Source organism: Taeniopygia guttata, chromosome 2 (genome assembly GCF_048771995.1).
Source record: "Taeniopygia guttata chromosome 2, bTaeGut7.mat, whole genome shotgun sequence".
Taxonomy (NCBI): Eukaryota; Metazoa; Chordata; class Aves; order Passeriformes; family Estrildidae; genus Taeniopygia; species Taeniopygia guttata.
The window spans coordinates 132,348,443-132,361,795 of record NC_133026.1 but is presented as its reverse complement, the minus strand read 5'-3'; the positions used below and the strand labels follow the sequence as shown (position 1 = coordinate 132,361,795).

Genomic DNA, 13,353 nt, shown 5'->3' with positions numbered 1-13,353 from the left:
CATGCTTCCCCTGAAAACCTACATGAACATTGACATAACTGGACCCAGGTTCTGCCTCTTCCATGGCAGAAATTACACTGGTGATCCTTATCTATCTATCTATCTATCTATCTATCTATCTATCTATCTATCTATCTGTCTGTCTGTCTGTCTATCTCCTCTCTCTCTCTCTCTCTCTATCTCTCTCTCTCTCTCTGTCTCTCTCTCTGTTGGAAGCACAGACTACCTATACTGCAATTCTGCTAAAAGACTAAGCATGCAGTGGGGAAAGAGTCTCAGGCTACCATTTTCTCTTCCAAACATGTGGCTTGTTTGGCTACAAATGTTAGATGCAATTAACTTCTTTCATCTAGTAGGGCAGTTGAAGCAGTCATTGAAATACTTTTGAAATAGCTTTAATAAACCTAACAGTACATAGACATTGAAAACAGATTCTTAGTGTCTGTTATCTTTTGTACATTTTTAAAAAATATTTTTACCAGAAAAAAAGACTTTAAAAACCATTACTGGCTTCTATCCCTGTGAAGGAGCATGCAACGTCTGCATTGACATGCTTTTTCTTCCAGAAAAATACTGCATTTAACTGTTAATAGCTGCAGTCACAGTAGAAGGGTCATAAAACTTGAAATACTAAAATTACAATTTAATGAAAAACTAAGGAACAAATACTCATCAGGAATCAGTTTTAAAACCTACAAATTAAATTCTCTAAGGTCTTTTTTTTTACTGAACAAACTAGAAATAGAAAGTAAATTTGAAATTAGTCTTTATACCTAACAATGAAAAGGGCACAAAAAGCATTAGAAACCTTTAGAAAGAGATAAGGTTTTGTATTTGAAGAAATACATTACTTAAAACTATACATTGCACTCTGTTTCTTGAATTTTTAAGTGCTCTGCAAAATTACATCCCAGCTGAATTTTTCTACTACAAATTTTCTTTTCTTGGTTGTGTCATCTTCCTACTTAATCAGCTCTATTCCTTCTATCATCTTTTAGAATTCACTTTCTTTTTTCAAATGGGATATCACTAATTCCTTCCAAATACATGGCAAAACTTTGTGACTTGCACATGCTTTTTATTTTCCATCTCTGCCTTCTCTGTCCACCCACACAGATAATTTCTTTGTCCACTCTCTCACCATTTAAAATGACAGATACTGACGTGTTTTTCTCAAGCCCTGGAAATTTATCCAATAACCCCTTCCAGGATACTAGATAAAAGTTAAGTTTCATAACCTTTCTATTTGGTTGTCACATCTTCCTCCACACATCAGTAAAAAGTTACACTCTCTTTTACACAGCTGTACATAATTCATCCTTATTTCCTAGTATCTTAGCACTTGTTCCTTATCATATTTATCGTCTCTCATTCAAGACTGAAAGATCAACTCCTGATCATCAAGCCTGCCCCTCATCCACTTGATATATTTTTAGCAAGCACTCCATGTTTTGTTCTCATTGTCTTGAATGCTTGAAAACAGCTCTCCAGAAACATTCACAAAGATACCTTATTTTCTCTCCTCAAATCTCCTCTTAGCATTCATTCTCTGTTGTCAAAATGTCCCCAGCACTATGCTGTACTTATCTCCTGTGGAACATCTCTTTGTTCTTCTGTGCTTCCCTCTCTGGACTCATATGTTACTTCATTATTTAGACTCTGTGTGCTTGGAACAGAAGTTTTGTATTTCTACTATATTTCAACAGTGAAATCCTGCTCTGTCACTACATTTGCTGTGCATTCACATGGTAAAACACAACTATTGCAACTATCAGAATTAATGCTTGGGATTGATATTTCGGAAAATATTAAGAAAGGATAAAATTTAGAGCAGTCTTAAACAGATTAAGTTCAATAAAAGGTATTAATGATCAAAGGTTATATATAAGAAGCCTTTATTTTTGTCCCTGAGATTATCAAGGAGACAAAGAAAGAAGAGCCAGTGAACTCTACATAATAAATATTCAACATCAAAGCTGGAGAAGCCCTTTATTTGCTAACATGTACTGCAGAGAAAGAACACAATTATGATTTCCCTACAGGTCAAGCATATGCCAAAGTTTAGTTTTACAAGGTTTAATTAAGGCAAAATCTGATGCTGCAACTATTTCTGCCAAAGAAAGATAAATTGATTTAATGTACTACAGTGCTCCAAAAGCTAACACCTTTTATTGTGCCAAGGTACTCTTTGAAATAGGCACGGGATGAATTAGTGATGAATGTCTGTGTTTACAGTAATTTCAACCCACCCATGCTCTCAGCAGATTGAAGACCCTAGTGGGACTATTACCATTACTCCTGAAGCATATAAACACAGTAACATCAAGAGGTATGAGGTATCCTTAACAAGGTAATTTTTGGTGATTGTGATTGTGAGCAGCCCCTGCATTCCACAGTGCCCAGAGGAAAGGTGGCTGCTGTCCAATTACATATGCACCTCTGAAGTAGAAAGTATCTTGAAAATTCCCATCTGCAATATAACTTTCCTTGATGCCCAAGATCTCAAGAACTACATGATAATTTACTACTGTTCTATCAAGGAAGTATTGGCCCCCTTTGTTCTGCTGGGTCTCTCAAATTACCTATTGATATGTTTAATCGATATGCTTGGTTACTTTTAATATTTGTCGTGTATCTGAAAACATTCTTTTTTGGAAGCTGAAGTCATTACCTTATCTTATAAATTTCCAAATGTGTGTTATTTTAAAAATTGCCAGAGAAATGAGCAGAAGGCATGGAATTTCCAAAAATGGTGATTTGATCCTGCCTTCAGGCTTGCCCATTGAATACACAAGTCATAATATTTCAATACGTAAATGAGACACAGCTATGTGTTTATACAAATGTGTATACATATCTATAGCCAATCTGGCTTTTCTGTTTGATTCTTACCCTAGAAAAATGCTCAGACAACACTAAAAAATGAGCCATCCTCCTTTACTCTACCATAGTAAAGGAAGGTGAATATAAACTCTTCTGTTTATTCACAACCTGAATACTAAAAGTGGTCAAAATGTGCAAATATTTGGGAAATAATGGGGAAATAATATTAGAGACTAATTTCCATGAAGGGAGACAAAATTTAATACAAACAAAAGTCACTACACAATAGTCACTTAATAACATCTTGTTTCCTTATAGAGATTCCTGACTTGTGTCACTTCCTAAAGGCAGAGAGCAGCCAGGAACCAGAAGAACAAGCTGGCTCAGGAAACAAGGAGCTGTTTCTCAAAAAGGACTTCACTTTCTATGGGGGACAACATATTGGCCAAAGAACAGCTTGAGTGAAATCTAGAAACCTGGAACAGAGTCATGCTTTAGAAAGGCAGGACTTTCAGATCCATTAGACTGGGAAATTAGTGGGAAATGGAAGAGAAAAAGGTCTTTAAATAATCCTTTCACAAACTACCATACAACAGTCCCTGGAACACATATGCTAAGGCGCTCTTTTTAAAGACAGCTGGTTCTAAACTCTTTTTGCTAAAATCTAAAATGCATGAATGTAAGTGAAGGAATGATGGCACAATATATAAAGGCAGTAGTATGGCTGTGTTAGTTCGTATCACCCAAGACTGCACTAGACATCTTGATTCTCTCTTTGTATCCCCTTTGGTTTGAGCATATTATGTATGTGAGCATATACAAGCAGGCACATGTATAAGTGTGTAGCAAGGAAAGAAAATGGATTTCCACGGATTGCTCTGTGCTTAGCATAATGTATATGAGCACAATTTTACAGATGTAAGTTATTTAGAGGTAATGCAGAATTGTTGGGCTAAAACAAAATGCATTTTTTTCTGAGACTTTCTGCTATTCTTGTGGGACTGAGAATGGGTTCAAGAATATTCATCAAACCTGAAACTCATTTTTTCTAATGAAGAAAGGAGGAATGTTGTATTTCTCCAATGCGACCTACATGGATTTTGCAATACAAAATGTCAGACATTTACACTGTTTTAAGGATTTGTGGCAAAATGTATAATTCTAGAATATTATCTGATAAAACCAGAGCAGGTTGTGCTGCAGTGTTTCTGGATACAACACAGCCACTGAAGGGCATGACCCTTCCACAATACAGCAATCCTAACAGTTATTCACATGGAACGAAAAATGAAAAAGGAAGACTCTGCTTTATCCACATTGTTTGGCAGTCATATGCACCACAAAGAGGACTGCAAAAAAATTCCAAATTTCCTTCTTTAGTATGACCATAAATATAAGTAAGGATAATTTTGACATTGCTGAGTTTCACTCAACAAAACATTTTTCCATTAAATAATAATTCAAGTAGGAAATATAATAAAGAAGCTTACAATTTCTACTGTTTATTACAGTCAACTCCAAACTTTAGTCTAAACTAAATTTAAAAATAATATGCTGCAGTTTTATGCATATTAATGAGTCAAGTTGGTGTGCTGTTTCATTTGGTATGCAGAACAAGTTCATTGAAGCTGAGAATGGAATTTGATTAAATATGAAAGCATGATGACTGAAAGCAAAAACAAACAAACAAAAAAAAGCGCTGCAGAGAGCAGAGGCAATAAGCAAGCAAAGGGAATAAAAAGGGAAGACAAGTAGGGTGCTGGTACAGGAAAAATAATAGTTCTATATAAACAGAAATATATTTTACCTGTCATCCTCTTTCCCTTCCTCAGCTTGGTCTTCTTGAGCTTTTTCATCATGCCCTGATTCTTTGATCTCCTCCTTATCACAGTTCTCTGTCACCTCTTGCCCTTCCCCTTTTTCATTAATTTCTTGCTCTTTGGCTTTTTCCTCCTCCTTCTCTTTTTCTTCCTCTTCAGGAAATACTTCATCTTGTTCATCCCCTTCCAGCCCTCCCTCTTTTTTCCCCTCTATATCCCTTGTCCTTCTGAAGCCAACAAAAATTGAAAAAGGCATGCAAAAAGAAAAAAGAAAAAAAATTAAAGTTAGGAGAAGAGCATGCATGAAGAAAGGAAATGCAAAAGAGATGAAATGAGAACTAAAAGATAGAAGCAGACAATGTAAGTCGTGCTTGCTAGGAGTTCAGCCTACACTAGAGAGCTTTGGAGCATTTTCTTAATCAGTCTCTATTCAAATAAACTTGCATGGCTATACCTCACATTTAGAAAGAAAGGTGTGACAGAAACAATGTGGTCCTAGCAATGTTCATATGAATAGATGCTTAAATTTGCAAATAATTTCTTTTAAGAGGACAATTTTCTGAGAATTTCTGCAGGTGATGGAGGTGGGTTACACTCTCCAGAAAAATCATCTTTCATTTGTGCACCAAATGAAACCCAAAACTCCTCTGAGTGCACATAGGGTGCAGACAAAGAAAATGCTGTGTTTTGGTCACAGATACACAATGTACATCTTATTGAAGAGCAGCTCAATGATTGTACACCTACAGTTAAATTGGACTAGTGTAAGTATTAAATAAGTTGGATTGGTCTCTATAAGTATTAAATAATACATCTATAAAAGTTCAGTGTTCAATTTAAAAGAAAAATAAGATGCTTCTACTAGCACAAATTTTTGAGTTAAATTGTCTTTTCAGCCATATTAAGCATATTTTACAAAATGGTTTTCAGAAAGCGTGTCTAATGCTTGCTGACAGCATATGTTTGTTATTTCAGTGTATGTTAGATAATCCAAGACAACAAAACTTGGCTAAAACCAAATTCCATGAAGACTTCAAGAAGCATTAGGTAAAAAAGACATTTAAGCCAGTATTTTGCAAAGTCCTTGCAAATGTCATTCTAGGCAAAATGCTAATGTCAAATACAAATATCGATAAGTGTTCCATTACTAAAATTACACAGCTATGGCTTATGGATTCTCAGTTCAGTCAGAGAGAAAAGGAGAGAGATTCTACCAGGCTAAGCCTAGGAAAAGGTTCGAAAGGAATGTAAACCATTTATTATCTCTCCTTCTGCTCATATTGTTTATTGATATGTTCTGCCACTGTGTGCTATTTCCTGAATAGTGCACAATGGTGTGAAAGGTTTTCACTATGAGACCAATCGTATTTCACCTTAGCGATCCTGGTTATAAAAGAGGAACGCTACTTGTTAATAAAGTTCTTTCTTGCCTTTTGATCTTGGAGTCATTTCTATTCCTGTCCTGACTCAACAGCAACATTGGCTGACACTATAGCTCATCATGCTCACCTTATTTTCTTGTTTCCCCTGGGGCGCTCTGACTGCACAGACATGTAGCTCGTGCTGCTGAAACGGGAAGCGCTGCTGGTCCGGGACACGGCCGAGACGTCACTGACATCACTGTCCGAAGACTTGTTGGAAACGTTGTCTGAGCCTCGATGAGGATCCCGCCCTGACCGATACTGCAAGAGCAAAGGGACAAAGATATGGTGTTGTTGTGACATGCTACCACAGATCAGCTATGGACCTGGTCCCTCCTGCTATCTAAACTGCCCTTGTCACCACACTGCCGGAACTTTTAAAGGAAGTTTTTTCCTCATACAGAATAGAAGTTATGTCTTGGTATCTATTAATTTTATTCCTCTTTGCTATCCCGGTCCTCAGTTTCAACTTGTACAAAATTTCCAGCATGTCCAAAAGTTTCACAAAGCTTAGAAAAGACATCTAAACCCTCAAAGAATATTCTTACCACAACTGTTTTGCCAACGCAGAAAGGAAAGCAGAGAGACTAGTGACTTGCCTATGATTACTGAGCTCATGAAAGATTAAACAGGAGACAGAATGTGCTGTGTGCTATCTATAAAGTGCAAGTCTCTTTTGGGGCCTAGCCTGTTTACAAGAACTTCTAACTGACAAATGTTAATTTTTTTCCCCCAAGTAAAGAGATAGATGAGATTATCAAATCAAAAGACAAAGTGATGTTGCAGCTGTGCAAACAAACCTGCATCTTGCTGAACTGCTGGGCTGGAGAGTCTGAAAGGATGGGACTGGACTAGAGGCAATTTGTAGGGAAGATGTATGTGTGCCTCAGAAACTAAAAGATTACAAAGGTATTTGAGCTGGTTAACAGTAATATCACACACGGAACTGGCAGGTGACTGGTGATCAGCAGTAAGCCCATACAATGTAGACAGTATCATGCAGCAGTATTCAGGTTAGATCTGAACAAAATACAATGGCTATTTGTTTTTGTTACACATTAGCACTAAATTAATGTTAAATCTGTGCCACTCTGTATGGCACTATATGAAAATATTTAAAATAGTAGAAAGATAGTTTTCCTTCTCTTCATATACAGACATTTCTGTGTATACACAAATCTGATGGGTTGGTACTGGCAACCTTTTCAGGAAAATAGAACTTCAAGATGAATTGTCAATGATAACCATGTGGTTCTTTGGAATTAAGACAGTGCAGAGCAGTACAGATGAAGAGCAGAACAGATAGGACTTGAAAGAATAGGAAAAAGTAATCTACCTAACATATCAGTGGCTTGTTGAACTCTTAGGGATAGCAACATTGTACTCAGCCACATGTAGAAAATAAATCACAATGTAAAATGGCAGACCTGTGCAGTACTGCAGAAGAGAAGGGTGTCCAGGTTTAGCTGTTAAATTGGTCCTTTTTTAATAGTTTTAGAACTGTCTTTCATAGACTACACAGATCATTTGTTTCTGTTTTCTTGCAAGGAATGTTACACTGGGATATATTCTGAAAGACTGTGCAGTATCTAAATAGGATTTCAGATATATCTGAATAGGATTTCAAAATAACATTTCAGTGCCTTTCCTTGGAAATTATTTTTATGTCTAGAAATAGTAATTTTGCTCATATTAAGACAGGGAAATGAACAAGACAAAAATGCTCATGCAAGTTAGACTGTACATCTGCTGCAGACAGTGACCAGTCATAGCCATAACTCCACACTTACAAAATGGTTGTACGTTTATGCCAATCTTTATTATTCTTCCTGATCTGTACTAATTTACCATACTTGTGTTCATCAACAACCATTCAAGTTCCTCCTAGCCTTTAAGTGTGAAAGTGAACTTAACCACCCATAAACTCAGAGTACCTCTGTAAATATAACGCTCAAAAGTTTTAATATTTACTGACTGGTGCTATTGATGACATTAATGTTTTTTTCTTGATGAAGAAGACAGTGTATATTATTACTTATACATTCAATTGGGAATGTAAAAGCAATGATTAAACAGCTGTCCTGACCATCAGAGATAATGGAACATTATACCAGAATAAAAGGGGTATCCTTTTAAAAGAGCAACTACTTAGCCCTTTAGAGAAATAAAAAAATAATTATGCCTAGAGAAATGTGCATGCATTGAGTCCTATCCCCCACCTGACCTTCCCTAGGATGATTGTTCATTTAAGACAAAGTTATGAATGTGGTTTCCGCTGATTTAGCCTAAAGCTGCTGAGACTGGAAAGTAAAGACTGGTGCACTGGGCTACCATCGCACACTATGGAAAAGGCGATGCAGAGCTGCCCTCAGGCCTGCAGCACCATCTGAGCCCTGGGCAGATGTCGCTGCTGTGCCAAACCCTCTGCTGCCATGGCCACACTGCCACTGGCTCCCACCAAGCCAAGGGACAGCCAAGACATGAATGCCTGTTTGAGCAGGGGTCCTGCTGCCCATGGTGCGAGGCACACTGCTGGCGTGGCAGAGCTGGTGTGGCTCGGCTTTGGGGAACACAGCATCAGTCACTGATGGAATGTTAATCCTACTGCACTTGGGGGATAGATAATGAGGTGTGGTGACTCATAGAATAACAGGACCTGCAGATCCCACACCGAGCTTGCCCAACAGTCCATGGAAATGAGCCCGTCTAAATCAAACACGAAGTGGCAAACAGAATCAGTATTGCACAAGTTATTCTAGAGTCATTCTGCAGTACACAAGTGTCAAAAACATGTGGTTTTGATTTTCTGTTTCATTTCCATACCTAAAGAATGTCAGGTTTTAAACTACTACATAGCAATGTGGTGTATATAACAAATCAGACATTTCCATAAATAAAAAAAAACCCTTATTGTGTTGGTTTGGGGTTTTTTTTTAGCCAATGCAATAGTAATAATCTAGTGATATAGAGTGAAAACTGAGAATTATTTTGGCAAGAAAAGCAACTTAAAAGTAAATAATTTTAGAAATAATGTGGAAAAGGTTATCAAATCGTTACCTTGTCTCATTTTTCTCAGTTGTACATTATCAAATGCTTTTTATTGAGACAGATACCACTGAAATATTATTTGAATGTTACTGTTTCAGGATGTTTTAAGATCAAAACTGGGAAAGTAAATTGATCCTTTCATTAAATCAGAATGTCTTAATATGCAGTATTTTTTAAAGGTTTTCTTTTTACCTTGTCTGAGTTACAATCTCTTGTACCTTGTCTGAGTTACAGTTACCTGCTCTAATATATACAAAAAAGCAGCCTACCTACATTTAGGAAATGTAAATTAAATGTAAATGAAATTAAATTGTCTTTCTTGCTGGACAAACTTCAGATACCTCATATTCACTCATTGACTGCTCCTAATTACCCTTTATTCTACTGCTGAGGTGTACTTTTAACCTTATATTTGACTTAATTTTTTTTAGGAAACTGATTACAGTAGGGTATTGCATGTTGGCCTTTCTATTACTCCAGCACAGACCAAGGGAACAATATTACTTGTCTGGGAGAAGCCCTGCTGCCACTTTAGTTTCGAATTTGTTTCTTAAATTGCAGTTCTATACAAGGCAGCTTTTGAAGTGATCCTTTGCTGACTGCCTCAAGAGTAAAATCGCACTTCCACTCGACAAATAGTGATTTTTTCAGAAGCATTCAGTCCTCATGTCATATACTCCAACTGTAAAATACAACCATTTTTTCAGTTTTGTGCTACTACTTTTTCAGCTTTTGTGTGGTTAAAGTTGTCCCAAGGCATCACATCTTCATTTATTTCACATCCAAAATTCTTTCTTCCTCCAAATGTCACTTTCTTTTTTTCCTAAATATCACCCACTGTATGACAAGATCAACTATTGGACTGAAAAAGTAATTTTTAACCAAGTGCTATCCTCCCCCTTATTTCTGAAAAACGGGTACCATTTCCCATCCCTCTCCAGTGCTGTCCCTGTGTATTGTTGTATGATTTGCACCATCTGACTGCACATTGACAGGGAACTGCAGCCCCCATGGCTGCATCAGCATGGCCACTGCTTTCAGTCATCAGCTCCAGCACCTACCCTGTGTGCTCCAATACCTCTCAGCAGAAAACACGAGTGCAAGGACAGCAGTGAACATCACACCTCCCCTGGCTTGAACTATTAGGTCAGGGTGTGCTGAAATGGACCTGCACACTATAAAGATTTCTTTCAGATTCTTTTTTTTTTTCTTTTTAAATACCAGCCACGACAGTAGGAAAATTAACACCTGACTTTCCCCAGGCTGGAAATACAGGCCTCCTTTGTTGCAATATGGTTAAATTTTCATTTCCACCCCAATAAAGACACATATAATACAGGCAACATTCTGGACTTTGTAACCCATTAAAAAGTCAACCCAGCCTTTTCAAGCTGCTTCAAAAATGGGAAGACTGATGAAAACAGAGGGATTGACTAAAAGTTGCTTTTGAAATTTTAATAGTAAGATGGTTGTCCTATTTTGCAGTGTTGAAGAATGAGAATAATTTCGTTATTACAGATTCTATCAACAAGTATTCCAAAGTTTCTAAAATCATTATTATCTGTGTTAGCAGAATAATCAGCTGGAGAGCCTAACAAAAGGACCTAGCACCTAACAAAAGTTAGACGTTAGTACCTATGCCTTTTAACTTCAAGAGATTACTTTAGGGACAAATTCATAATTATTAGAGATGAAAAACAAATACCTACTCTGCTTCCTAATATAACAACCTCTGCAAACATTTTGACGTCTTTGTGAACTACCAGTAAATGGCTGACAGGACACATAGAGCTGCAACTCATCTGACACTGATACATTTATTTAGAAATTAAAAAAAACTGGTTTAGAACTTCTAGTTCAAAGAGAGTTCTAAAGTGTTTCATGTTGCTTTACTCTATTGTTACCAGTCTTCCATCTTGGACTATACAGTCATGCAGTTGTCCAGGCAATTTGCATTGTCAGTAATTTCTAAACATCTTTCAATTTTATTATCTTTTCTTTTTTTATAGCCTATTCATCAGGTTTTATTTGCTAGCATTTACATAGGGACATACAAATCTGGTCAATGTTTCCAGTGATCAAAATGTTGGGAAGATGTTTCATACAATTGTCTATTGTGCTACTACCAGAAGGTTAAAGAACCATGCTGGACTATTTCAATAGTTCTCTGGCTCATTAACAAAAGCTCTCAAGCAGCCAGAGCACAGCAATTTGAAACATTCTATACCTCTTGGTGTGAATTCACAATCTCTAAAGGCATTGCAAATTTTAGTTATTACCACATATGACTTGAATGAATGTTACTGGATTGTTTGAGTATTTCTAAAACTTTTGTTAATGGCTGCCTAATGAAGTCTGCCATTAAAAATAAAGCCAAATACTTAGTAACAATTACAACAATAATATTAGACTTATATAAAGGAAAAAATTCAGATGTTTTTACAAAATACCACATACAAATGAGTACATACGTTTAGCTTGCATACACAAAAACTCAAGATGAAGGCTATGATTAATCTGCCCTTTTATGTAATTTATGCATAGCCAGCTCAATAATGTTTTTACGTTTGCCACTCCTGTCAAGATTGATAAAGAAAATTGAGGTCCAGCCAGCTAAGTCTGCCTTTGTCAGTTCTGCTTTAGCTATCACATGGCACACAGCAGTCCCTCAGGGGATTAATTCTTGCACTGCTCTTGTATTAGATGCTAGGTATATAATGGGATCCACAGTTGCCTTGGGCTTCTCAATATGGAGCTGCAGTCTACCTTAGACTCATTCTTGGCTTCTGATCCTATCTTCTGTTTTGTAGTCCTGGATCCTACCCTATCTTCTTTTTTATTTTTAATTGTTGGATCCTACTTTTTTAACCCCATAATTTTCTTCTAATGAGTCACATTGGCATTGTACCAATTGTTCTCCCTTCACCCAGTTCTTGCTTTGTATTCATCACCCTTTGATCTCCTGAACCTGGCCCTGTGCACCTCTACTGGCATTCTTGCCTTGCACTAACACAAAGGAGAGAGCCATGGTGGTGCTACTTCTGAGCAATATAGTGCCTGGACCAGCTAAATCTAGATGGATGAACAGTGATTCTCTATATATTCATCCATCACTCCCATTCCTTATGCAATAATTTTTTCCTCAATATTCAAAATATTCCAATCGACTTTTACCTTGAATAAAAAAGAGCTGACTGTAATCTGGTTTTCAAAACCCACCCTATAAACCATCCAAATTTCCAATAAATTTAGGCCCCAATTAAAACATCAATAAAAAGGAACATTCATATTTCTATTGAATATGTGAAAAAACCTCTTTTCAAAAGTTTTCACATCCTTCCCTTTGTAGTGTAGTGTCATTTATCAATTTCACTAGCCAGTACTCACATATTCAGTCTTACAAAGGAGTTCCTAAAACCTGATTTCACTATGGAACTAAGCAGTGCTGCAAATAGCATCCTACTGCTAAACTGGGGAAAGAAAATAACAATGAAAAAGATCAAGTCAGCAGTGGGCCTTTGCAGGAAAGAACGGCAGCCTCAGTTGAACTGACTTGAGCACAAGTAGAACAAGAGGAGAGATTATTCCCCTCTATTCAGCAGTCACTAGCCTATATCTAGAATAATGTAAGCAGTTTCAGACCCAAAGTGAAACACTGACACCAATAAACTAGATTAAGTTTATTGGAAAGCCACCAAGCTAGCTAGGGGGAGCTGGGTTTGCTCTACCTGGAGCAGTGATGGCTATGGGAGTACCTAACAGCAGTTTATCAGATCATACAGGGGAGAATGTCAAAAAGACAGAGCCAAGCATTTCACAGCAGCTCTGACTGGTACAAGAAGGTACATTTTTAACATAGGCACAGTGAAGTAATGGATCAAGTTACCCAGAGAAGCTGTGCAGTTTTGATCCTTGAATACTTTCAAGACCTGACCAGCTAAAGCCCTGAGGAACCTGCACTGATGTCACACTGACCTTGCCTTGGACTCCTGCTAAGGGTTGGGCTAGACAGCTTTTGAGGTCCTTTCCAACCCAAATTACTCAGGCTGATCTAGGAGTTGAAACTTCAAGAGCAGAAGCAATACAGAACTCACCAATGTATCAGTGCCTAGGGACAACCAGAAATCTAGAGGGAAGTAGTCCAGAGGCAAGCCAAATCAAAAGACAAAAAATCCTCAGCTTCACATATGTTCACATGTGGTGTAATTTTTTTAAAGAACTTTCAAAGTGCACAATGCTGT

At 37.2% G+C, this 13,353-nt stretch overlaps 1 protein-coding gene across 50 annotated transcripts in view; it reads right to left on the bottom strand.

Annotated features, from left to right (window-relative positions):
• The window catches only part of RIMS2 (regulating synaptic membrane exocytosis 2), a 447,420-nt gene that overhangs the window by 63,040 nt on the left and 371,027 nt on the right, over window positions 1-13,353 (bottom strand). For 49 of the 50 annotated variants that reach the window (XM_072924886.1, XM_072924887.1, XM_072924890.1 and 46 more), the window contains one exon: window positions 6,153-6,325. The exons of the other annotated variant lie outside the window; for it this stretch is intronic. In XM_072924886.1, coding sequence (XP_072780987.1) covers window positions 6,153-6,325 — 173 coding nt within the window. The remainder of the gene's footprint in view (window positions 1-6,152; window positions 6,326-13,353) is intronic. 50 annotated transcript variants of the gene reach the window in all.